Source organism: Pinus tabuliformis, chromosome J (genome assembly GCF_031772625.1).
Source record: "Pinus tabuliformis cultivar Carrire ecotype Pingquan chromosome J, CPIR1, whole genome shotgun sequence".
Taxonomy (NCBI): Eukaryota; Viridiplantae; Streptophyta; class Pinopsida; order Pinales; family Pinaceae; genus Pinus; species Pinus tabuliformis.
This window is the reverse complement of record NC_142295.1, coordinates 722,002,915-722,028,642: the sequence shown is the minus strand read 5'-3', so window position 1 is coordinate 722,028,642 and position 25,728 is coordinate 722,002,915. Positions and strand designations below refer to the sequence as shown.

Sequence of the window (25,728 nt, the reverse complement as noted above, 5' to 3'; positions counted from 1 at the left end):
TGTGTCAACTGACATGGTCCCTAATGGACCATCCTACAATTTGATACAAATTGCCAACCTTGAACCCATGAGTAAAAGCATCTTTGAAAAATTCCATTTTCAAACACGTAACTTTCCATTGATGAATGCCACCCTGAAACCTTTGACTTCCATTGCCAAAATGGACACCAAGTTCTTTTTGCGATCAAGTACATAAAGAGATTCTCGTAAATGAATCGAGTTACTCTCATTCAATTGAGGGGTAGCATTCCCTACACCCTTTCCTGGATAGGTGGCATCGACTCCAAGTATAATCCCACGACTGTTTCCATCTCTACTAAATTAGAGAGCGCACCCTTCTATCCAATGAAGTGCCTTGAAGCATTAGGGTTCCTTGCTTTCTTTGAAGAGTCGGTCGTTTCTTTGATGACCTGCATTCCTTCGATCATTGAAGATGTCCCTAGAATGATTGTTATCATCATCAAGTGATGTGTCCCTACCATTCGGACACTCCTCAACATAATGGCCGCACTTATCACAAACTAGGCACCTTCCTTTCCTTCCACCCTTAGACCTAGACTTCCCATTGAAGTGATCTTTAGGTAGGCCATCAAAAACTTTTGTGCGCCATTCTGATAATAATATTCTCTTCTTCGACTTCGCACTTGGTGAATTTGAAGAGGGATGAGGAATCATTGATCCTTTTGTCCTTTCCCAACTGTCTTTGGTGATTGCTCTTTCACTCTTGCTTGGGCTTTGTCTTCACCTCAGCTCTGATACCATGTTAATTTTAGGTATGTTCTATGCTTAGAGCAATTTATTTCAATTTTCACAGTTAGCTCAATAGCTTTTCCAGATTAGCAATCACATCAACATTAAAGTAAATTGCAAATAGAACATAAACATAGATCGCAGAAGACAAGCCAAGACAAGACGACACAAGATGTGACGCTAGCCAAGGACAAACCCCAATGTGGGGAAACCCTTGATCAATTCTTCTTATATATTCTTTAATAGTTCAGCAGAGAGAGAGAGTGTGTACATTTACAACAGAAGTCAACACTTTGACTTATCTTAAATAAGAGCATAGATCATCTCTAAGTAGATGATACATGAGGTAGCTGAACTCAATTGAAGACATGTTCCTTCAACTAATTCTCCCAGGTGACTCCATCACCATGCATTGTGATGCACCTTGTCATCATGTTGCACCTCACTGTGCTGCATCGTGCTGCACCCATCATCACTATGTTGGAGCTCATTACCACGCTTCACACATCATAATGTTGCCCCTTCCAGTACTGCAACATCTTGTTGTACCTTATCGTCTTGCTACACTCACCAGTGCTGCCTCATCCTGTACCTTACCCTGCCCATCATGCTGCATCTCATTGTAGCATTTAATATCATTGTACTATGCTAGCAAGTGATGCACACAACATGCTACACTTCACATTGTCATGGTGCCCATCATTGTGCTGTAGCACTTCACATCATACTGCTCATACTGTTGCACCATGATTGCTTGTTGTCCTTCTTGTTGTTGTTGTCCCATTGTGCCATCATTGCACTATGCCATTATACTACTAGCACTGTTGTCCCAATGTTAGTGACATTGTTATTCCATGTTTGCATTTAATATCACTGTACTATGCTAGCAAGTGATGCACACAACATGCTACACTTCAAATTGTCATGATGCCCATCATTGTGCTGTAGCACTTCACATCATACTGCTCATACTGTTGCACCATGATTGCTTGTTGTCCTTCCTGTTGTTGTTGTCCCATTGTGCCATCATCGCACTATGCCATTATACTACTAGCACTGTTGTCCCAATGTTAGTAACATTGCTATTCCATGTTTGCCAAAATACTATTCCATTTATTTTGGGCAGCCTTTATCATCAACGGTCTTCACACTTTGGCATGCTGCTCCAACCTTGTTTGTTAGTGCACATTGTTGTTGTCCCATCATTGTTGTTATCCCAACATGTTGTTGTCCCATTGTTGCTATTGTGACTGCACCCAACACACAGCAATACTAGCCCTCTAGCGACCAGCCTTGAAGAGGCTCCTCCCATGCCACATAATCCTTTCAACGCAGCCATGGAATAACTCCAACAGCTTGCTATGGCCTGCGGCCTAGCTTGCTATAGCTTTCAGCCTCCTCAACGTGCCCAAACAGCCACTCAAATTCCAGCGTTTAGCTTCCCTCTACTTGGCCTAGTAGCCTGCCCTCTTGGCCCTAGATCCTTCGCCCTTCACCATCAATTTGATCACTTGAAGTGACCTGCTGCTAGGGCTTGGACTGACCTACGGTTAGGGTTGGGCAGACTTGTGGTTAGGGCAGATTAGACCTACGTATAAGGGCAGTGAGTAGGGCCTCCTCCATCGTGTTATTCCTCCATCCTTGTATTGCGGCTAGGCTCCTTTAGGCAGCGTATAGAAGTAGGGGCCTCCTCCCTTGAATTGTTGCTAGATCATCCTCCTTAGGACTGCATTAGGGCTTGTAGAGACCAACGTATCAGGGAACACGTAACCTTCCTTCTTGACTGCGTCTAAGTCTCATACTAGGGCTCCTTACCTTCTACGTTTAGGGCTTCCTCTCTTAGATTTCTCTTCCACTAAAACCCAGAAAAAGTGGAGAGAAATCAAGAGTGAAGTGTGTGTAGAAATGACTATCAAGTCATCTCTTTTTATACTAAAACGTGAGCACATGTGTGGGTTATTTGGTTGTTGGCCGACCTTGATGAATTGTCTTATAACACAAATAAATTCATAACTCCATGAATACTTATCGGAATCGGATGATCTTTAGATCAATCCTACACCTCTCGATGAGAGAAGTCCAAGAAAAATATCGAATGCCATAAATAAGATGACCCACATGGAGTTTGGCCCTAGATGCCAATTTTAACAATTAGTGACTCCATAATATACCGGGTCTCCTCCCATCAGTGAAAGTCCGTAAAGAGTAGGGAGCCTTAGTTGAGGTGATAGTAGGCCAAGTCTCCATTTGTTGCCCTTACTCTAGCATTTGCCCTTTAGGGATCCCCTTTAGGTCCCCTGCTTGTTTGAGTGGTAACAAGCTCCTCAAGCTAGATGAGAAAGGTGGGCCTATCTCTTTATCGACCAAGCTTAAACTTGGAAGTACATTAATTAATGCAAGATATTAATCTTAGTATGCAAGTGCAAGATATGGATGAGTACTCTTAAGGTGAGATCACTCAATTACTCAAGTATTCAATTACAATGATCTTTCAATTATGAAAAATGAGATACTTAAACAATAGACAATCTCAGCTGCAAAAGAAAGTGCTTAACGGTGCCAAAAAATGTAACAAGTAATATCAATAAACAATTGCTTAAAAGACAAGATCAAGGCTACTTTGATACAATTAGCAACTTCAAGATCAATGAATAACCAACATGCCAAGATACACAATTAGATTCCCTTATCACACTTATGATTAAACTTGATTATGAGATCCACAAGAGATGAGCAACGTATCTACTTATCCAACAATGATAATAGCAATGCGATCACAATGTCACTTAGAGCAATTAGCCAAGATTATTAAACACTTTATCAATTTGATTAGAGCGTTTGTGTGTGAAGATGCGAGAGTGCAAATAGGTGTCAATAACCAAATTTCAAGTCCAGAATCACTTCAAAGGTTCAACCACAAACGATTATGAATTACAAGAGTCTATTAGCCAATTTTAGATACTTATATGTGTTTTATTATTGCTGCAACTTTGTTTTCAGAGGTCTGTAATTTTATATCAACAGTCAAGAAATGATGCAAGATGCCCAAGATAAGCTAGAAAATCAATGCATTCAACTTCCAATGATATTTACTTGATTATAGGATTGCTTGGACACTATAGATCAAATTTACTATGCTCTGATCAGACCTCAAAATTATGTATATCAGACTTGGAACAACTCAGAAAAATAGTGATTCAGTCCTTAATAAACCCACAAGGTGCCAAATTATTAATGCCACAGTAGCTCTAATGATTAGCTAGTTAGGTTGAGTGATTATTAGATGATCCTTAGTCAATTTTGATGATTATATTTGAGTTGATATGACTGCATAAATGGTTGTAGCAAAACAAAGAAAATGATGAAAGAAAGAGAGGCAAACCACGATGCCTAGTTGAGGGTTAGTTTTACCTCCAATGGTATTGGGTACATGCAACCACCAAATTAGCTCAAATATTTGCTGCAAAACAACAATGCTATCCTACTAAAGCAATATAAAAATCAGAGATGATTGAATACAAAGGTAGGGAGAGTGTTAGAAAGTTAGAAAACCCCGGGACTAGGGCTAGAAAGGCAAAACAAGGGCAGAGACCAAGGGAAAGGGAAAGATGAGGACAAGGCAAGGACAAACAAGCCCCATAGGGCTGACACAGGGAAAGAAGAAGTCCTCAATGGGCTGACGGCAAAGGGAAAATCCCTTTTAAAGCTGTGGCTAAGGTTGAAAGGGAGGTCGGGAGGGCGGAAGGCCTCCAATAGGCCACGACAAGGGTCAAACAGGAGGGTCGAGGCCCTTTGAGTGCTAGAAAGCTCCATTACAAGGGGATCAAGACCTTAGAAAGGCCTCTAAGGGCTAGCGGCTAGGCTAAAGGCTAGGTCAAGGGCCTAGGAAGCTCTTTGGGTCTTACGGCTAGGGTTGGAAGGGCTGGACAGCTAGGCCCTAGGCCTAAAAAAAAATTTCAAACGCTGCCAATGCCAAAAATCACCAGAAATCACTGCAGAAATGTTGGACACTGGGTGTAATATTCCTAATGGAAATATACAATGTTAGACAAGCAAACATAGCAGAAACACATACAAAAATTTGCAACATATTTAACAACCAGAAATCTCCTGAACTGCACTAATCTAAGCCATTTTATTAATAGATAAGAGCGGACAATGTGGTGTTGTAAAGAGTGCACCTGGGCTAAGCGCAAATGAACAATAAGAAATCCCTCTCAAGTATGTTGTTGCTCACTCCTAGCTCTACGTTGAAACTACCCAGAAAATATGTTGTTGGCCGCAAAGCACTGTTGTTAGGGCCTCCTCAGATGCTCAGAAAATTCCAGGAAATTAACCTCGAGCTCTCCACCAATAACCCACAAAAACACATGAAGGAACTGGCCAAATGTTGACCTTGGAATTTCGGCCTAATTTTCCCCTAGGGAATGTAGCTATTGGCTGAGTTGGCGCCCCTGTTTGACCCCAAAAATATGCCCAAAAAATTCTGCCAAATTAATCTTGGCCTCACCCCAATAAACCTAGAAAGGATTTGTCCTAGATTTGACGCTCCAACATTGACCCCCAAATGCATGGCCCTCCTCCACAAGCAGAAGATGTAACCTATAAAAAATGTTGTGTTTGTTGCTCTGCCAAAATGTTGGAAAAGCCCTCACAACACTTCTCCAGACTCCACCTCAAGTTTCAGCCCCTAACTCCCTTCACTCCCCAACCTCCAAGTGTGCCTTCTCTAAGAATTGTGCAGTCCCTGTGTTGTTTCTGCCAATCTTCTCCACAAACTCGCACTGCCTGCTGTTGGTACGAATTGTTATAGGTAGAACTCCCTCCTTGGGATGGCACTCAAAGTCCACCGAAGCAAGGGTTGAGATCTCCAGTCAGAAACACTCGTGTGCTAAATAGCACTGCAAACTTGGCTTTAGCTCAAGCGTGCTATGTCAAAGACACAATTTCTGAATAGATGAATGAATGACCAAAATGAGTGCCTCTTGCTCTATTTATCAAAGAGCCTCCAAGATGCCCATGTGGGCCCAGCTCGACTTTCCCCACCAACTTCACTCCAATGAGAGTGTCTTCCACATGTGGGTCGTAATTCTCCATGGGGTGGCCCCCATGCTCCACTAGAGCCGCAATATTTCCCTTCCTTCCTAATGTTTGGGCCCCCACTTAATCCCAAAATTCATGTGGGACCTCTGAACCCACATCTCCTAAGTGCAAACATGAAATAAGACAAAATTGGTCAAGATTGATATTTCCCTTAGCAATATTGTTAAGTGGGAATATCACAATCCTCCCTGCCAAAACATTGTTTGTCCTCAAGCAACTACCGAACAATGCTCTCTCTAGTTGTTGCTCCCCATTGTCACTACAAAAATGTGCTAGGGTCCCAGATGCACCACTAATTCGTCCCTGACCTTTGCACTGTCCTGACATGAAAGAATCCCTCAATACCAGGATCCCAAGCCATCCTATCCCACCTGAAGCTCCCCTCGCTCCACTCACTATCCTACCCGGTATAAGTATCAGAAGTCCCCTGTATACCATCAATGAGTAGGGGATCATGATAATGTGGCACTATGCCCAACTCCTCGTGAAGTTGTCCTACCACGTAGGCCATCCCATGCACTCCAGGAGTATACTCTCGAAGATACCACCCAATCCCGACAGAGATAGCATCTCGAGCACGTGAGCTTCTCCTGGTATTATCCTGTTGGCCCACTTGCCATGCTAATGATGTCCCCCATGCCATCAATGAATCACCAAAACCTAATGGAAGATCTTAATGATCTTCCCCTGTAGAAATCAGCTCATCCCATCAGCTTATTCCTAAGGGTAGTTGTACTGCCAAGTCCTATGATGCCTAAATCCCACGCTAGTCTAAAAAGTGTGCGACTACGTTGTCGTTGCGCAACTCTGATCATGACAGTCTACCCCTCATGCTCAAGTTGTATCCACCTCTCCTGGGACCTAATGGCAAAACATCTATGGAGTCCCAACGCATTTGGACCAAGCACCTCCATGATGTCACCTCCTACCCATCCAACACTCACCCTGATCTGTAGTGATAACAAGGAAAACCAACCTTGCCATGTGATCAAGGCCTCAATGCTCCCCCACATGTCAAACCAAGGGTGAGCTGGGTCATCCCCCATCCTGATCCCACTCACCATGAAGCAGAGTGTCCAATCGACCAACCAAACCCCTAAATCCCACAGCCAAAACGACTGTAACATAGTCCTAACAGTTGATGGAACCAACTTGCACCACGTCTCAGGTCCCTGCATGTAATCAATATATGAACTCCATACATCATGAACCAATCTGGTGCGTGCGACACAGCCCTGCGCTGGCCATACCACACAGTGGGATCTATCATCCTGCCTCCTAAAAGTGCTCCCCAATGCTTCCCAAAGTCTAAACATCTGCTTGTAAGCAAGGTCCACCAACCATTGTAGATGCTCCAAAGACACCTCGGAATGTCTCACCAAAAGGGGATCATGTATCACCCTGAGTGTGGGCTCAAGGGTGGTGCAAGTGTTACCTCTGCAGGAGATCGGACTACGCCCAAGCCTGCATCCGCCGACTCACATTCTAACCATATGCCACAACTGGAAAGCCCCTCTCCCAATGCACTATGTCCCATCCAACCATCTCAAATGAACCTCATGGGTCTTGTTTCTCGTGACAAGAGCATTAAGAGATGATATCCAAGTCCCCTGTGTCAGTATGCAATGTTGGAGAGTGGTAAATCGAAGCTCACATTCGGCTCTGTGATCAACTCGCTCTCCAAATCTAAGTGTGCCAAATCCAACGGTGTGCATGACGCCCTCATCATGATATCTCTCTGGCGGCAACACTCTGACAACCTGTTGTGCATCATCTTACTTGGCTGCACACAAGTATGTACCCCTACACTCCTCTACATAGCACTAAACTCTCTGGCACAACTCCATACACCCCTAGATAACAATGCTCAATGCCATGCCCCCATGTACCATAGGGAATCCCATATGTGCCCATGCGACCACCACGCTGCTAGTACACCAGCCACGAAGTGATCTACACCTCCTCATCTACCCTAGTAATCCTGAGCAGCCTAACTCCACACCTGCCAGAGGGGATATCTTTGTTGTGTCGATTCTCAGTGACTCTTGTTCCCAATACCCCAATGGGAGAACATGGTCTCCACACAATGCCTGGTCTGGTGGCCTACCCATGCCACCTCCTCCCACCAGCTCCTGCTAGAGAATGCTAATCATCTTGCGAACCCATGTGCAACCAACATGCCAATACAATCCATGGAGCCTGCTCACAAACTGTTTGTCTGCTAATGCCGACTGGAATTCCATAGGGAATGTATGTGCTCAGCCACTGGGTCGACTACCTCATCAATGCCATAGCCATCCCCAATGTCTAATATTGGATAGGGAGCTCCACCTAGATCCCAATGCCAACTTGGGCCTCCGGTGCCCTCGGTGTCTAAGAGCTCCCACTGAGCTTTACTCTAGACTATGACCATCTCCATGAGTCCAGTCCACTCCACTGGGTACCAACTTAGAATCTCTTGCCATCCAACCCCAAGAGAGGGATCGAATGTGCAAACTCCCGCACATAGAACAACCCCGACATGTGGATGTTGCACCTTGTGCAACTCCGATGGTATCATCCCGCTATCCAGGTCAACATATGAGATCTGACTAAGTAGCTTTGCCTCCCTCTCTCCAATGGGCAAGCGTGACCCAATAGTGTTGCTAACTTGGTCATCCCCTTTGGTATGTGTAGAACCTCCGCCTCTCTCAATCCAATGCGTAAGGGTGGGTTGATAACGCTGTAGATCCTATCAATGCACCTCTGAAGCAAATTGTGTTGGAATCCCAACATGTGGTCTCTATGTTTCCCCTCATCAATGGCTAGCCCAAAGGATGGATGCACATCCTCCTCCATCATGGGCTCGACATGAACATCCAACTGCTCCTCCACAAACAATCCAACATGCAAGACATGCTCATCAGTCCATTGTAGGTGGCTATCATTCTAAAGCTTTGTCATAGACCGGGATGCCTCATCAATGGATGTGTGCTCAATTGCCTCATCCAATCTATCTACTCGGGCTACCAAAGGAAACACCAACATGGGTGACTCCTGCATCACACTAGGTGTATCTATGTGCTTCTCCTATGTGCCATTAGCCTCATGCTCAACCGGCTGGAACGTATCTAGATGAACTCCCTCCTCCAGGGGTATGTTCTCTCTCATCTCGTCAATATCTCCACCTCCCATCTTCGTCTCTGTAGTATTGCTACTAGTGTTTCATTCAACAATCATGCTCCTCTTATTTCCTTTGTCTGCAAGTTGATAACTATTGTTTCTTCTTGTTGCCCTTGCTGACAACCACTCTTCGAGAAGCCCCGCCAGTGTCTCAATGCTCCTAGTAACATTTTCAAATTTCCCCTGCTAAGACATTTTTGGGTATAAGTTCAATATGTAGAATAATGTGGGACTAGTATTTTAGCCTCTGGAATTCTAATCCACAATAACACTTGAGCATTTGTGTGATTTAGACCCAAAGCTAGCCAAAATCATGCTCTGATACCACTGTAATATTCGTAATAGAAATATACAATGTTAAACAAGCAAACATAGCAGAAACACATACAAAAATTCTCAGCACATTTAACAACCAAAAATCTCCATGAACTGCACTAATCTGAGCCATTTTATTAAGACATACGAGGGTACAATTTGGTGCTAGAAAGAGTAGGTGAGCTTGCTCAAGGCAAGCTAGCTAAAGCCCAAATAAACAATAGGAAATCCTTCTCAAATATGTTGTTGCTCTCTCTTGGATCTGCTCTGAAACTACTGCCAGATATGAAGGACGACCGCAGGATCCAGGGGACCCGATGACTGACCGGATTTGACAGGTCAAAAAGCAAGATGACAAGGGATTTGGAGTCTGACGTGGATGATGAGTTGGCAAGTGATTCATGATTCACGAGCGATCTTGAAGCAAACAGGATTAACTACAATTTGGAAATGATTCAAAGAATTTGACACCTAGTTCGTTGGGAAATAGGTGGCCACCTCCGTGCGAAGCGTTACCCAGTGATGATGACACAGAATAGAGGAATTCGAATAGACAGAGGTTAGGAAACTAGGAGGCCGGGAAGCGGAAACGAGCAGTCAAAGAACAGACTGGCTTTAAAGCCATGAACTGACAGAAGCAGAAAACAAACAACACAGAGAGGCACATACAAAGACGCAAGAAGCTAATAGCAAAGAACAGAGAGTAGAAGTCGAGCTGACCTGAAGGCAACATCGAGCTAGACAGGGCCAGAGAGAGTCAGAGAGTCTATGTACTCCATTGAAGGCTTGAGAGGTTCAAGCAAACTCCTCGGCGTAGCCCTGTCATACTACTGTGACCCTCAAAGGTCGAGTTTCAGTAAGGAGAGTATGTGCACTCCATTCCTACTGACTTCATCATGTTTAAGTGAGTCTCGAATCGAGCTCACTGTTGTAAAAACTCTACTTGAAAACATAATATAGAGGCCACCACTAAAAGGCTGGACCAGGAGACGTAGCCCAGGAGCATTAGGTGAAGTCCTTATTAAACTTGTTTTGTTTACATGTTTGACTGTTATGTTTTCTCTGATTGCCTCAATGTCTATGTATTCTAGCAATCTTGTCAATCTGTTGCATAAGTAACATAGGCACATCCATGCATACGGGTCTGTAATACCTTTAATTCTTTATCCTGAATAAATTCCAGATCAAGTGGTATCAGAGCAACTAGGTTAGTAAGGTTAGACAAGCTTGTGCTAGATTTTGTTGTTGAATGCTAACTAGATCAAAGTTTAAATTAGAAGAAAGAGAATTGGCTGAAACTAACCCAGAAATCGAAAAAGCCTATTCTAAGAGGAAAATGTCAAAAGAAAATCCCTTGGAATCAGACCCCCAATTCATGGATAGTTTTATGACCCTGAAATCCATGCTGGAGGAAATGTATAGGGACTTTAAGAAACATAGAGATGAAGATTCATCAAGCTCCAAACAAGACAAAGGAGTAGAAGAATCTCTCCTCCATGACCACTCTAAAGGCAAAGGGAAAGAAAAAAAAAAGTTTCACGCCTCCTAATAGCCCTGAAAATAAAAATAAAAATACATCTTTGATTAAATTAGATGTTAAATTTGATTTACCAATATATGATGGAGAGTTGAATGCAGCGAAGCTGGATAATTGGATCAGACAGATTGATGTTTATTGCAGAGTGCAGAGCATTGACTTAGACAAGAGTAAGATTCAACTGGCCAGCCTACACCTTGGAGGCACTACCTTGGTATGGTGGGAAGGCAGGACACAAGCTAACATGAAGAAACATGGTAAGATTCTTTCTGTCTGGAGTGAATTTGTTTCTGCAATTAAAAGACAATTCTATCCACTAGCCTACATGCAGCAAGCCATGATGAGCTGGCAAACTGAAGGGCAAAGTGTACAAGGATACACCCAAGAATTTAAGAAAAGAACTTTGATTCTAGGAATTTCTTTAGACTCACCTGAGACTCCGTTGAAGTATATAGGTGGTCTACACAGCTACATGAAGCACACTATCCTCATGTTTAATCCCACTAGCATAGATGAGGTATCCGTTCAGGCTACGCATCTAGAAACTAGAAGTAAGAATGGGAACCCAGAAGTTGGGGGATCATCCCAACCCACTGCAAGCAAAAATAAAGAGAAAAGAAAACAGAAATGGAAAGAGAGGAAGACAAACACTGTACAGAAAAGCAAGTCTTCATGCACTCACTGTAAGAAGGATGGGCATGATGATGAACACTGTTGGATTCTGCATCTGGAGCTGAAACCTAAGAAGTTCGAGGGCAAGAAGAAGAAGACCACTGCAGCTATTCAAAAGGATTTGGGGTCAGACTTAGGAGATGAAGCAACAATCGCAACCACATGTATAAAGGGTAAAAATTTTGAAGCATCTACTAGTAATTCTGCTCAATCTACTAATAATGAAGAAAATGAGAGAATAAGACGTGAATTTTTTCATATTCGAATTATTTCCAATCATCAAAATATCGATACTTTGTTTGATAGTGACTCACAAGTAAATTTAATTTCTGAAGCAACTGTAAAGAAGTTGGGATTACTAACCACACCTCACAAGAAACCATATCCATTAGGTTGGCTATGTGATAAAGCAAAGCTACAAGTGACTAGACAATGTAAACTTAAGTTTTCGTTTGGGTCACCATTTGTAGATGAGGTTGAGTTAGATATAGTTCCTTTGGATATATGTGGAATTGTTTTAGGAAGTCCTTACTTGTATGATAGAAAAGCTCTTTTCTATAGCGCTGAGAACAAGTATCTACTCGTTAAAGATGGAATTGAATATATTGTAAGAGCTCATAAGCTCAAGAATAATTATATTCTCATAAACTCAGGGCAGATGAAATGAATTGTAAATTCATGCAAACAATTTTTACTAATGGTTGAAAAGGAAAAGAAACCTGATAAAACCAATGTATTTGAGGGTTGTGATGCTAAACAGCAAGCTGATTTAGAAAAAGTTGTTTCAGAATATGATGTATTGCTTCAAGAACCTAAAGTTCTGCCACCCAAAAAGGAAATAGTGCATGATATTAATTTGCAGCAAGATGCTCCATTGCCTAACATCAGAATGTACAGGTTGTCCGCTTTAGAGAATGCCGAAATCAAGAAGCAGGTACAGGAGCTGCTCAAGAAGGGGTTCATCAGACCTAGCACATCACCATGTGGGTCTCCAATTGTTTTGGTGAAAAAGAAACATGGCTCGTGGAGAATATGCATTGATTACTGAACACTGAATAAGATAACAATCAAAAATCGTTATCCCCTTCCTCGCATAGATGATCTATCAGATCAGTTGAAAAAAGTTGTATATTTTTCCAAGTTAGACTTACATAGTGGATATCATCAGGGCAGAGTTGCAAAGCAAGATGCATGGAAGACTGCTTTAAAAACAAAGCAGGGATTGTATGAGTGGCTAGTTATGCCTTTTGGCTTAACTAATGCTCCTGCTACTTTCATGAGAGTAATGAATGATGTACTCAGACCTTTTCTTGATGATTTTGTTATTGTATATCTGGATGACATTCTTATATTTAGCAAAATGTGGGAAGAACATTTAAAGCATGTTAAGAAGACACTAGATGTTTTGGAAAGAGAAAATTTTTATGTTAAACTCTCAAAATGTGAATTTGGCAAAACATCTTTGAATTATTTGGGACATATAGTAAGGGGTGGTGAATTGAAGATAGATCCCTCTAAAGTTGCAATCATTGTAAACTGGCCTAAACCCAAATCTGCTACAGAAGTTAGAAGCTTCTTAGGAGCAGCACAATATTGGAGAAAGTTTATTTCTAAATTTTCCTTAATTGCAGCTCCCTTACATGCTTTAACAGGATTGAACAAGGTGTTTCAATGGGGAGGCAAATAGCAGAAAACTTTCGACACCTTGAAAGAAAATATTAGTACAGCACTAGTACTAGCACTGCCTGATCTTCAAAGACCATTTGAGATTGAAATAGATGCCAGTGACTATGCCATGAGAGCAGTGTTGATGCAGCACGATAAACCCATATGTTATCATTCTGAGACATTTAATTCTACATTAGTTAACTATCCCACATATGATAAAGAATTTTATGCATAAGTACAGAGTATAAAAAAGTGGAAACATTACTTAATGGGAAAAGAGACAGTTATACATACTGATCATCAACCACTTCAATATCTACACTCCCAAACTAAGTTGCAGTAATCAAGACACTATAAATGGATGGGTTTTCTAAAACAGTTTCATTTAGTCATCAGATATAAAAAGGGCATACACAATAAAGTTGCAGATATGTTATCTAGACCAATTATAAATGCATCTACTATATTTAAGCATAATTCAGTATTGCATGAGAGCTACATTGAACAATATTCTCATGATATAGATTTTAAAGATGTATATGCAACTTTAAGTCAAGGCAAACGAGTAGAAGAATTGAATTATCATGTGAAGGACCAACTCTTGTATCATTGTGGGAAGCTATGCATTCCACAAATTGAAAGAGTAAAGATAATTCGAGAAGCACACACTTCTCTAATATCAGGTCACTTTGGTGTAAGTAAAACGGTTGCACAACTGCAAAGATTTTGTTATTGGCCAAAAATGAATGAGACAGTTTCTAGATATGTAAGAGGGTGTACCATGTGTGCTAAAAGCAAGCCCAGCAATAGAAAACTAGGCTTGTACACTCACCTACCAGTTCCTTCTCATCCCTGGGAAAGTGTTTCCATGGACTTTGTTGGAGGATTGCCTAAATCTCGAAAAGGTCATGGCTATTTATATGTTGTTGTGGATAGTTTCAGCAAAATGTGTATTTTAATACCTTGTAACAGACAGATTATAGCTAAACAAACTGCAAAGTTGTTCTTTCAGCATGTATGCGTTCATTTTGGATTACCCACTTCCATAATATCTGATCGAGATACCCGATTTGTTGGGAAATTTTGGTCAAGTTTGTGGGAATTGATGGACACCAGGTTGAAGAAGAGCACAGCTTTTCACCCGCAAACAGATGGCCAGACAGAAGTGGTCAACAGGACAATGATCCAATTGCTCAGAGGCTATTGCAGCAAGCATCCCAAACTTTGGGATGAACATTTATGTTATGTGCAGCATGCTTACAACCAAGCTAAACATTCTTCTACACAGGGATCTCCTTTTGAGACCTGTTTTGGTTTCACACCAAGGTCTCCCTTCGATTTTGTCTTTGGTAAAGACATAGCAGTTGATGGACACAGTGATGTGGACAAGGCAACCAAGTTCATTGAACAAATCCAAGAGATTCAACAGGCAGTACAGGAACAGCTGGAAAAGAGCCAAGCCAAGTACAAGGCAAGGCATGACAAGCATTGGAAGGAGCATAGTTTCCAAGTTGGCGAACAAGGTGAAGGTAAGAAGCTAAAGCCAATAAGGTATGGACCTTTCAAGATACTTGAGAAAATTGGTGAGAATGCTTTTCGCCTTGATCTACTAACTTACATGCACATCTACTCAATTGTTAATGCAGACAGCTTGAGACTATTTAAACCTTCATTAATTGAAGATCCCGAAGAGCAGAGTCAATTGCCTTCTATTAATGACTGTTACCTAAATATCTTAATGAGTTGTAGGAAGATATAGTTATGCACAGGAAGGTAAGAACTACACGCAGAGGGAATGTTGAGTACCTCAGGATCGGACTCAAAGGTTCAAAGCCAAGTAGTGCAAAATGGATAGAAATTGAGCAAGCGAGGAAACAATACCCTCACTTGATTGATGCTTGAAAGAAAACCAACTTTTGGTGGTCCAAAAGCTTTTTCAGTGGGAAGGTCGTGATCCGAATTGGATCCTAAAAAACTCTCCAAGTTTTCGTCACTGTTTCAAATTATGCTAAAAGATTCAAGTCTTAGAAAAGTCAAAGCTATCAGAAGGAGTCCTCGTAATAGTTGCAGTTGTGGCTAGAGCGGAGCAACGAGGACCCTCGGTCGAGTGCGCAGACCGTTGGCCCATGGTAAAGCGCAATGGCACAAAACTAGCAAAACCGGAGACTAATTCAGGAAACAGAGGTGGATTCTGATACGTGATTGCACTAAGCACTAATCTCGTATCGCAGGGCATCCCCCTTAGTGAAGGAAAGCCCCAAAGCGCCCGGACCCGAAATCGCTATAAAACTCGGAAAAATTAAATGTTTCGGTTATGTAGCGCGGGATTCCCCAAACCGGCAGGATATCGAAAGGCTTCGAGGCAGTAAGCAGTTTTGACTGAGTCCCGCTCGATGCCACACATTGAGCGACACACGTCCGGCAGATGAGAGAGAAAACCGCCCGCATCGGACGGGTAAACACCATGCAACTTGTCCGCCTGATATGAAGGATGACCGTAAGATTTGGGGGGCCCAGATCAACGGCGGAGATGTGTCCCGATGACTAACCGGATTTGACAGGTCAAAAAGCAAGATGACAGGGGATTTGAAGTTTGACGAGGATGATGAGTTGGCAAGTGATTCGTGATTTGTAGGTGATCTTGAAGCAAACGGAATTAATGGCCATTCGAAAAATGATTCAAAGAATCTAACACCCATTTCACTGGGAAACAGGTGGCCACCTCCCTGCGAGGCGTTACCCAGTGATGATGATGCAAAACAGAGGAATTCGAACGGATAGAGTTTAGGAAACCAGAAGACCGGGAAGCGGAAAAAAGCAGTCAAAGAACAGACTGGCTTTAAAGCCATGAACTGACAGAAGCAGAGAACAGGCAACATAGAGAGGCACATACAGAGACGCAAGAAGCTAATAGCAGAGAACAGAGAATAGAAGTCGAGCTAGACAGAGCCAAAGAGAGTCAGAGAGTCTGTGCACTCCATTGAAGGCTTCAGAGGTTCAAGCAAACTCCTCAGCATAGGCCTGTCATACTACTGTGACCCTCAGAGGTTGAGTTTCAGCAAGGAGAGTTTGTGCACTCCATTCCTACTTACTTCATTCTATTTAAGTGATTCTCGAATCAAGCTCACTGTTGTAAAAACTCTGCTTCAAAACATAATAGAGAGGCCACCACTGAAACGCTGGACCAGGAGACGTAGCCCAGGAGCATTGGGTGAACTCTTTATTAAACTTATTTTGTTTACATGTTTGACTATTATGTTTTCTCTGATTGCCTCAGTGTCTATGTATTCTATCAATCTTATTGATCTGTTGCATAAGTAACATAGGCACATCCATGCATACGAGTCTGTAATACCTTTAATTCTTTATCCTGGATAAATTCCAAATCAAAATGTTGCATTTGTTGCTCCACCAAAATGTTGTAAAATCCCCCACAACACTTCTCCGAACTCCACCTCAAGTTTCAGCCTCTAACTCCCTTCACTCCTCAACCTCCAAGCGTGCCTCCTCTAAGAATTGCACATTCCATGCGCTGTTGCTGCCAATCCTCTCCACAAACTCACAATCCATATTGTTGGTACGAACTGGTATAGATAGAGCTCCCTCCTTGGGCTAGCACTCAAAGACCACCAAAGCAAGGATTGAGAATTCCGCTTGGAGACACTCATGTGCTAAACAACACTACAAACTTGGCTTCAGCGCAAGCGTGCTATGTCAAAGACAATTTCTGAATAGATGAATGAATGACCAAAATCAGTGCCTCTTGCTCTATTTATCAGAGAGCCTCCAAGATGCCCATGTGGGCCCAGCTCGACTTTCCCCACCAACTTCACTCCAATGAGAGTGTCTTCCACATGTGGGTCATAATTCTCCATGGGGTGGCCCCCATGCTCCACTAAAGCCACAATATTTCCCTTCCTTCCTAATGTTTGGGCCCCCACTTAATCCCACAATTCATGTGCAACCTCTGAACCCACATCTCCTAAGTGCAAACATGAAATAAAACAAGATTGGTCAAGATTGATATTTCAATATTGCTAAGTGGGAACATCACACTGGGCCTGGAGGATGAATGGACGCTAAATCTTGCCTTCCTAGGCCTAGCTCTGTCTCAAAACCCCAGCAAAAATCTTCTTGAGCAACTTGAAGTTCACCTGCACAAATGAATCAAAAATGTCAAACCCCAAATATATATACAAAAATATAAAACCCCAAAAATAATAAACCCCAATTGCTACAAAACAAATAGGTTAGAAATAATTTACAAATATTCAATATTTACAAAATTTAAAAATTTTGGAGAACATAATTTTTGGATAAACAACAATGGATGAGTATATTTATTATTTTCGAAAAATAAATATTGGCTATAACCCTCCTTCAAAATCAAATACCATAAAGAAATCTTAAAGCCCAAACATAGTCAGCCTTTCCCCATAGTTTGAGAACTTGGAGCCCAAGGGTAGCGTACTTGTAAATCTCTATTATATTCTCAAAAAAATTGTTAGATTATATAGTGAATCAAATCACCTAAGATAGAATATATCAATAGAATGTCCTTATCACCAACAAATGAAATAACAATTATTAATAAATATTTAGCCCAAAATAAGATCACACAGCTAACACATACCACAGATCAGCGAAAGAAAAACAACATGAACTAAACCAGAACGTCTTTCTATGATGATACAAAATCTTCCCATCAGAGCAGCAGCTCAATACCAAAGTTACAAAATTTTACATCATCCAAAGATGGGAAAATAGAAGCTAAATGGCTTCTTTATATAAAGAAGCCCCTCCAAGTGGAAAATAACAGCTAGTTGGCTTGATCCTCGTCAAATTAATCTCACCGTCGAAAATGACTTGATCATCTTTTGATCTCCACCATCGAATTTTTAATTTCGAGGAAAAATTCGAATTTCTCTTAAAACCCACTTTTTATTAATCCAAAAATTAATATTTTGGAATAATTTCCTCATAAATTTGACTTTGACTTAACCACTAAGGTCCAGACTCCAAGGGCTCAATTTTTCTTAAAATGTCCATTTTTCGCTTGGTGGGGGACCTCCAAAAATTGAATTCTCTTTGACCTCCGAATTTTGTACTTGGAGAGAAATTATTTTCTCCATAATTATTTTGACTCAAAATTAATTAATTTTCTGGCTTAGAATTTTTATTTAATTTAGCCAGAAAAACTAATTAATTGACACTAGCGGGGATTAATAATTTTCGCACCCTCAAATATTTTAGCCCACCATGCACTAAATTTTTTTTACATCAAGATATTACAATTTATTCAACCCTCAAACGGGGAATACACCTTTACACATAGACCCCCGTGACATTACCCAATTCTGCAACACAATATGATCTAGTGTAGACCAAGTGTGTTTGTAATAAAATAATTTAGCCAAATGTGCTTAAATTATTCCCAAACACACTTTTACAAAAGACTCAATATAACACTAGGAGTCAAGACTCACCTAAGACCTTGTCAAGAGATTCCAACCTAGCTTTAGGGTTTAAGCTGGAAGAAAACTCTGATTATCTGTGTTTAGAAACACACATAGTTCGGTGAGATTAAAAAACTTCGTAGGATGAAATTCGTTGCCAAGATCAAAGGCTTACCTTGGTGTTGTTACATAATTAAAAGGCCATACTAGCATCGTTTACAATATAACTTGCAGAAATTGGGTTTACAATGATACAAATGGTGTTGGCTAATGGCTTTGAACTTTGATAAAATTCCTTCATATCCTTGCATTCTGCTTCCTTGGACTGTTGACAAAATGTGGTCAATAGGACTGTTGGCAAAATCATGGATAACAGGAAACCGAATTAATCTTATGGAGCCGTCTAGAACATTCAAGAGTGCCAACTTGACTAGGAGGAGACGGACCTTAGTTTTTGGAGCCAAAACTTAAATTTAAAGAATTTAAAGTTCGCCTCTTTGAAAATCACAATGGAACTTTGACTCCAAAAAAACAAAAACACTCCTTAGCATTCAAATGTGCTTTACAAATACATAATGACTCAATTATACATTATAAAGACAGACTATAGTTACAAAAATCAACAGCAGGTTGCCCCCTCTCTAACTTTTATTGTCAAGAGATCTTTCTTACGGTTTATTTATTGTCTCGTGTTTTTGGGTTTTACGCTACATTTTATATGATCACACTAAAGTTTTGGGGCTATGATCACTACAAGAAGGACCAAAGGGGCCTGAATCATCAATCACCAACAACAAGTATGCTGCTGTCTTATACAGAAAGGCCCGGACAAAGGGGAGCCTGCTGGGTAGAGGTAATAACTTAGATGACACCTTTCTAGTAATGACTAATGTTAGGTATTTATAGCAGACTCAATTGGTATTTAGAGGGACAAACAGCAAAGAAAAGGCAAAATATTTCATGCTTTTTGAATTTTGTTTTAGACAAATCCTCCATCATATAGTGTTAAGTGAAGAATGTCCATGAAATCCATCATGTACTTTTATATCTTTTTAATCCAGTGCCATCCCTATATGTGAATTCTTTAATGTTTTTACCAGATCAATGAATCTTCTCTCTCCACTTCAGCTTCCAGTGTTCACTCAGACACAAAATCTTAACGGCCACATATAGCCAATTTTAATTGTTAGACCTGAACTGGGCATTTCTTGATGTTAAATCAGAAAGAACTTTTAACTAGTACCACTGCCTTTTGTCAGCCCAAATTCAATATCCCTAGGTATGGTACATACGGAAGATCAGGTCTGTGTGTACTGCACTTAAATGCACTGGTCATACACCTGATTCCATTCTATTATCGAACCATCTTAAACAGAACTTTACAAAAGGCCAATAGGAAGATGAATTTGTTTATAGTTTGAAAATATGCACTTCAGTTATCCATTGTATATTGGTTTTACTTACAGCATTCCATCAGGCACAATACTACACAAAGTTGTATAACATATACAGACGAGTAATAATTGGGTGTCATAACAAAATAAATCTCAATAAAGAATCCAGATCATTTTTATAATATGCCTATGTAACACTGAATAGAATTTATCAGCAAACCAAGATGAGCATTAGAAGTTGAAAAAACACATAACACCATCTTGAATCTAGAGAAGGAAGGCCTACAATAACTAGTCACCTCACAAGGATAATCAGTCTTCCTGTACACATCCCACGTTTTCCATGGCACATCAGCCAACTGCAAAAGCCAGAAATCAATTTAAACCAATGAAAAAATTACAAAATTAACAAAAATCAAGTTCAAACCCAGCATATGTTAACAAATAGCACATCAACTTCATGTTAATGTTATTAATTGTAATAGTTATCCAACTTTTGTTTCACTCAGATAATATTAGAAATTTGTGATCCAACACTGATAGAAAATTGTGAAACAAAAATAAAAATAAAAATAATATATATATATGAGCATATACTGAATTTTCCTATACGTATGAGAAAGTTAAGGGTTGATATTTAAAAGAGAAGACAAGAAATAATTTGCTCTTTAAATATTTGTAGCTGCAGAGTGACACTTAAGCAGAAACAAAACTCAAAGCAGTATTATAATTTATAAGACTTCACCACTAGCAATTGATTTAGAATAAAACAACAGATAAAAGCTAATTTTTCTCGATTGCCCCAGACAGTTAGCTGATTAGTGAAATCAGATTGGACATGGGTTAAATGAAATAAAATATTGTACCACCTAAGCTATTATTAACATAAAATTTGCCCCAGATATATTCACTGATAAAGAGTTTTGATTCAGCCAGAGTCCTAGTGTTTTCCGTGGTGCTTTCTGGCAAAAGATAGAGATGCTGCTAAGGAGGTTGTTACCAGTGCGCATAAAGAGCTCTTTAACAGTAGATGTACCTAATATGTTTCATAAAATGCACCCTCATAGTACGGCAAATAGGGCATGGGTTTGCCTGTCAAACATATGTGGTCCTTGGTCCTTCAATTATTGTGAAGGAGACAGAGGCAGGTCATTCATAACAGGTTACAGAGGTGTGCTGTTGTGACTGTTGATGGGCAGATTTACACTCCCTAGAAAGGTATGACACCAGTAAAAGGACATATAATGAGAAGTTATGATCCCCTGCTGGTGAATGCTATAATACCATATGGAAAGAAATCGACCTGAGAATTAAAACAGCAGAGAGTGATTACAAACATGTGCAGGCAGCCTAGATTAATAGACAATCATCTCTAGAGTCATGAGAATGTCACTTTGGGTGTTGTACAAATCAGCAAACAGGATGAAAGCTACAGGAATTTTATACACAATTTCTTATAGACTGCTCTGCTAGTATCTTTTCCTTTGCGTAAGTGTTAATTTTCATTGTAATTCCAAACAAGTCTACAGCATGTTTGGGGGTGCTTCAAGGATATGGGGTACAAGGTGCATGACTAGACCATGGATGATTTGTAATGGACTTGCAAATCGAAGATGGTTTACTCAGTGATTCCATGACCTTAGCATGATGCTTGCACGACATTCTTCCATGGGCATTGGAGATCTTCAAAGTTCAGACTGCTTGGTAACATTCTACATGTTGGCCACATGGAGGAAGTTGCTTGCTCGAAGAATGTCCTGCATCAGAGGAAGAGTGTTTGGCACTTAGGAGGGTGGTGTTGAGCCCAAGACAACATCAGGTAGCTTGGATGCTTGGATGGAGATATGGAGTTTACTTGCAGATGCCTAGGTTGTGACAATGTTCATGTAAGGGCAGTGGATGCATTGGAGAACATGGCCTAGGAGGATTTTCAGAGTCCTTGGAGAATTGGAGCAGTGTTCGACACATCTCATGGACCTCCCTTGCATTGGAGCCTTGCCTGTGTACACCATCTTGACATGTGTACCCTTGGTGTGTGGCACTCTACATGTGTGAGCCTAATTGTGGCTTTGTAGGTTGTTTATAAGGGTTTAGGGCCCACAAATGTTTTGATGGCCTCACTTACCTCTCATATATATAAAGGAATGAGAGAATCCACGTTAATTTCTAACCCCAGCTACTAGCAATTTATTTTCTAGTAACTACCATGCTGAAAACTAAATTTAATGCAGATTCTAAATAAAAGCACCGCTGAAATTTTAACAGTTAGATAAAAGATAAACTGCAAAACCAAAAATAGCACAAATCTCATACACATGCACAAACATAGATTCTTCCCTTCAAATCTGTTGTTTTATTAAAAAAATATCTTCAACATACAAGGGCTCCCTTACTAGGAAAAATGGCCCTCTAAGGAAAAATACAAACAGCAAAAACCTAGATTATTTCCATGCTTCAACTGAACAAACCCTCAAAACCTGTACTTCAATCTTGCTGGTTGTTGGATCCTTCTCCCTTGTTGCCTTTTGTTCTTCTTCCTGTTGAAATTTCTAAGTCTATCCGTCAGAAATTTTATCTGTATTCTGGTTTATTTCTCCTATTTGTTAATTACAAACAAATTATTTAACATATAAATATCGAAATAAACACAATACAGTCTCAACCATCTACAGATCAACAACTGAAAGAAATAGCAAACACACAAGTGACACCGTTATTTTTGGACAACTCATCCCCGGAAAAACCCAATGCGGCAAAACCGGTGCAGCAATTCTGAGGGTTTATTATTATGCAGTATATCCTTGAGTACAACTGGGTGCCAAACTGGCTCACCCAACAGAAGAATAAACAAATAAAAAAATAAAAAAACGGGCAGTAATACCTCTCTATTCGGAAACAACTATTCAGAAAAACCTGTCCCACAAAACCCTCTCCAGCAACTGTGAAGCACTGCGTTGGCCCTTTTGGGCTCTGCGTCAGCCTCAAAACCCTCTGCATCAGCCCTCTAAGGCACTATGCAGCCTCTGGGACCCTTTGTGTCACCCCTATTGCCCTCTGCGTGGATGACGCGGGCCCTCTGACCTTTGCGTTGTCTCTGTTGGGCTCTGCGTGGCCTGTTCTGGCTTCTGCGTCTGCCTCTCTGCTTCTGTGCTAGTCTCTCAGCACTATCTCTACCTCTCTGCCCAGTACTCACTGCCCCTGCTACTGATCACTGATTCGACTTTACTTAGCAAACCCCGCTCTAGTAAATCGAATGACTGATCACTCCGGTGTGTTCTCCATGTGACCCTCAAGCCTCTTCTTATACTTTTCCTATTGGTCCTTCAACGGCCAAGATTACATCTCTAATCAATTGCTAAGATTAGATTTGGATTGATCCATGTTCTTTAGAAGCTTCTAACCCAGTTTTATATCAATACCCATTAATATTTTATTTTTCCTAAGTTTAGACTTAGGAACTCCATTAAAAATATTAATTATTTTAATATCTCCTAAACCGGGAAGAATCTGCCCAAACCATTTCTGGGTCTTGGAGATCTCATGTACTTTAGCCTCTCCACTGATTTTCATGGCTAGAGCACATCCGATGCTACCCCAAATCAACACTCCCTCTTAGCGAGACCTCTGCTCTAATAATACTGCACACTAAGCATTACCCTAATTATATGGCACTAGTACCTGTGCTAATGCTAAGCCTCCCCGCCCAACATCCTCTTCACTACTGCACCTTGTGCTGCTGCCCATGGCCCTGCCACTGCCACTGGTGCATCCATACGGCAGCTCCCTCTACATCTATGTTGTTGTTGGTCCTTTCTTCCAACACTGCATCTTCATTGCAACCCCCTCTCATCATGCTGCATCCATACGGCAGCTCCCTCTACATCTATGTTGTTGTTGGTCCTTTCTCTTCATTGCAACCCCCTCTCATCATGCTGCATCATGCTACTGCCAACTGTTACTGCACTGCAACACAGTTACTCAAAAGTAAGTAACTGATCTACCCAACTACTGACATCCCTGTCAAGCTAGAAACACTACCGATGTTGAAGCTCCCTCTGCTGCTATCAAGTGCTCCCTTTACGGCCTCTACGTTACTGCAACAACTCCCTGCATCTTGCACCGCTGCAAACCTCTCTGTGCCATCCTGCACTGTTGCAACACTCTCTGTGCCTCTCACACTGCTGCAGCCTGCTAGCCTTGCACTGCTCGATGACTCCTGCACTGTAGCACTCTCGGTTGCTTCATCCGCATCTGTCTCCACCAACGTCTGCTAGTCCTGCTACTATCTCTTCGGGGCTCCTGTAGCAAGGTATAATCCAAGAGGTTGGGTACCTCAAGGATCCTGCCCCTCATCGCCTATAGTCTTCCTAACTATAGCTCAATGTCTCCCTGCCTCTTCTCTAGAGGTACGTGAGCACTCATGGCACACATAACAGACAGGATCCTAGCCTTCCTGAACACAAAGTTGGACGCCCCGTCCAGCCTGTCCTAATCCCTCAGTCCATTCATGGCCATCTCTCTGCTCTTCTTGTCGACTCCTCCAAGTCTCTCTACTTCCCTCCAGAAGTTCTCTCTTCGACTCCTGCCGAGTCTCTCTATTTCCTGCCTGGAATTTCTCTATTCAACTCCCTCTAAGTCTCGATTTCCCTTCTGGAAATCCTCCTACCAATCATCAATTTGCACCTCTCCGATCTTTTGTGCACCTGCAACACTAATCCGGATTCCTTGGCTAGAAATTCACCTCGATAGTGACTCCCTCTACCTTGGTTTTGCCCTGTTAGGTACTATTCTGCCCACAGCACCCCACCAGCTTCACTCCCCGCAAACTACCCACAACTTCCTATGCCCTAGCAACTTAAGGACTAAGCCTCTAGGCTTTGCGCAATCCCGACACTGGCAAAAATGCTACCCCAGCCAACTGCGTCAACCCTCTTGGTCTCTGTGTGAGCCCTTTTTTGCCCTCCTCAGCCTCTACGCTGGCATCTCTCTAGCCTGGACTGATGACGCAGTCCCTCTATGTCAACCCTTATTCTGTCGCTTTCTGCAAGGAACAGCTTTTGTAACTCGAGACAGCTATTTTCTGCTATAAATGCTCTGCTTCAGCTAATGTCTTCAGCTCTCCTGTGATTTGTAACTACGCTCTGATACCATGTGGAAATTTCTAAGTCTATCCGTTAGAAATTTTATCTGTATTCATCTGGTTTATTTCTCCTACTTGTTAATTACAAACAAGTTATTTAAACATATAAACATCGAAATAAACACAATACAGTCTCAACCATCCACAGATCAACAACTGAAAGAAATAGCAAACACACAAGTGACAGCGTTATTTTTGGACAACTCGTCCCCAAAAAACCCACTGCGGGAAAACCGGTGCAACAATTCTGAGGGTTTATTATTATGCAGTATATCCTTGACTACAACTAGGTGCCAAACTGGCTCACCCAACAGAAACTAACAAACAAACAAAAAAAAGATAACCGATAGTAATACCTCTCTATTCGGAAACAACTATTTAGAAAACATGTCCGACGAAACCCTCTCTAACAACTCTAAAGCATTGTGTTGGCCCTTCTAGCCTCTGCATCAGCCTCAGAACCCTCTACGTCAGCCCTCTGAGGCACCGCGCAGCCTCTGGCACCCTCTGCGTCACTCCTGTTGCCCTCTG

General features: G+C 41.4%; 1 protein-coding gene across 1 annotated transcript in view; it reads right to left on the bottom strand.

The window, feature by feature from the left end:
- The window catches only part of EMB2737 (embryo defective 2737), a 390,042-nt gene that overhangs the window by 162,414 nt on the left and 201,900 nt on the right, over nucleotides 1–25,728 (bottom strand). The window contains exon 6 of the mRNA XM_089378363.1: nucleotides 20,357–20,416. Within this exon, the coding sequence (XP_089234489.1) occupies nucleotides 20,357–20,416 (60 nt within the window). The remainder of the gene's footprint in view (nucleotides 1–20,356; nucleotides 20,417–25,728) is intronic.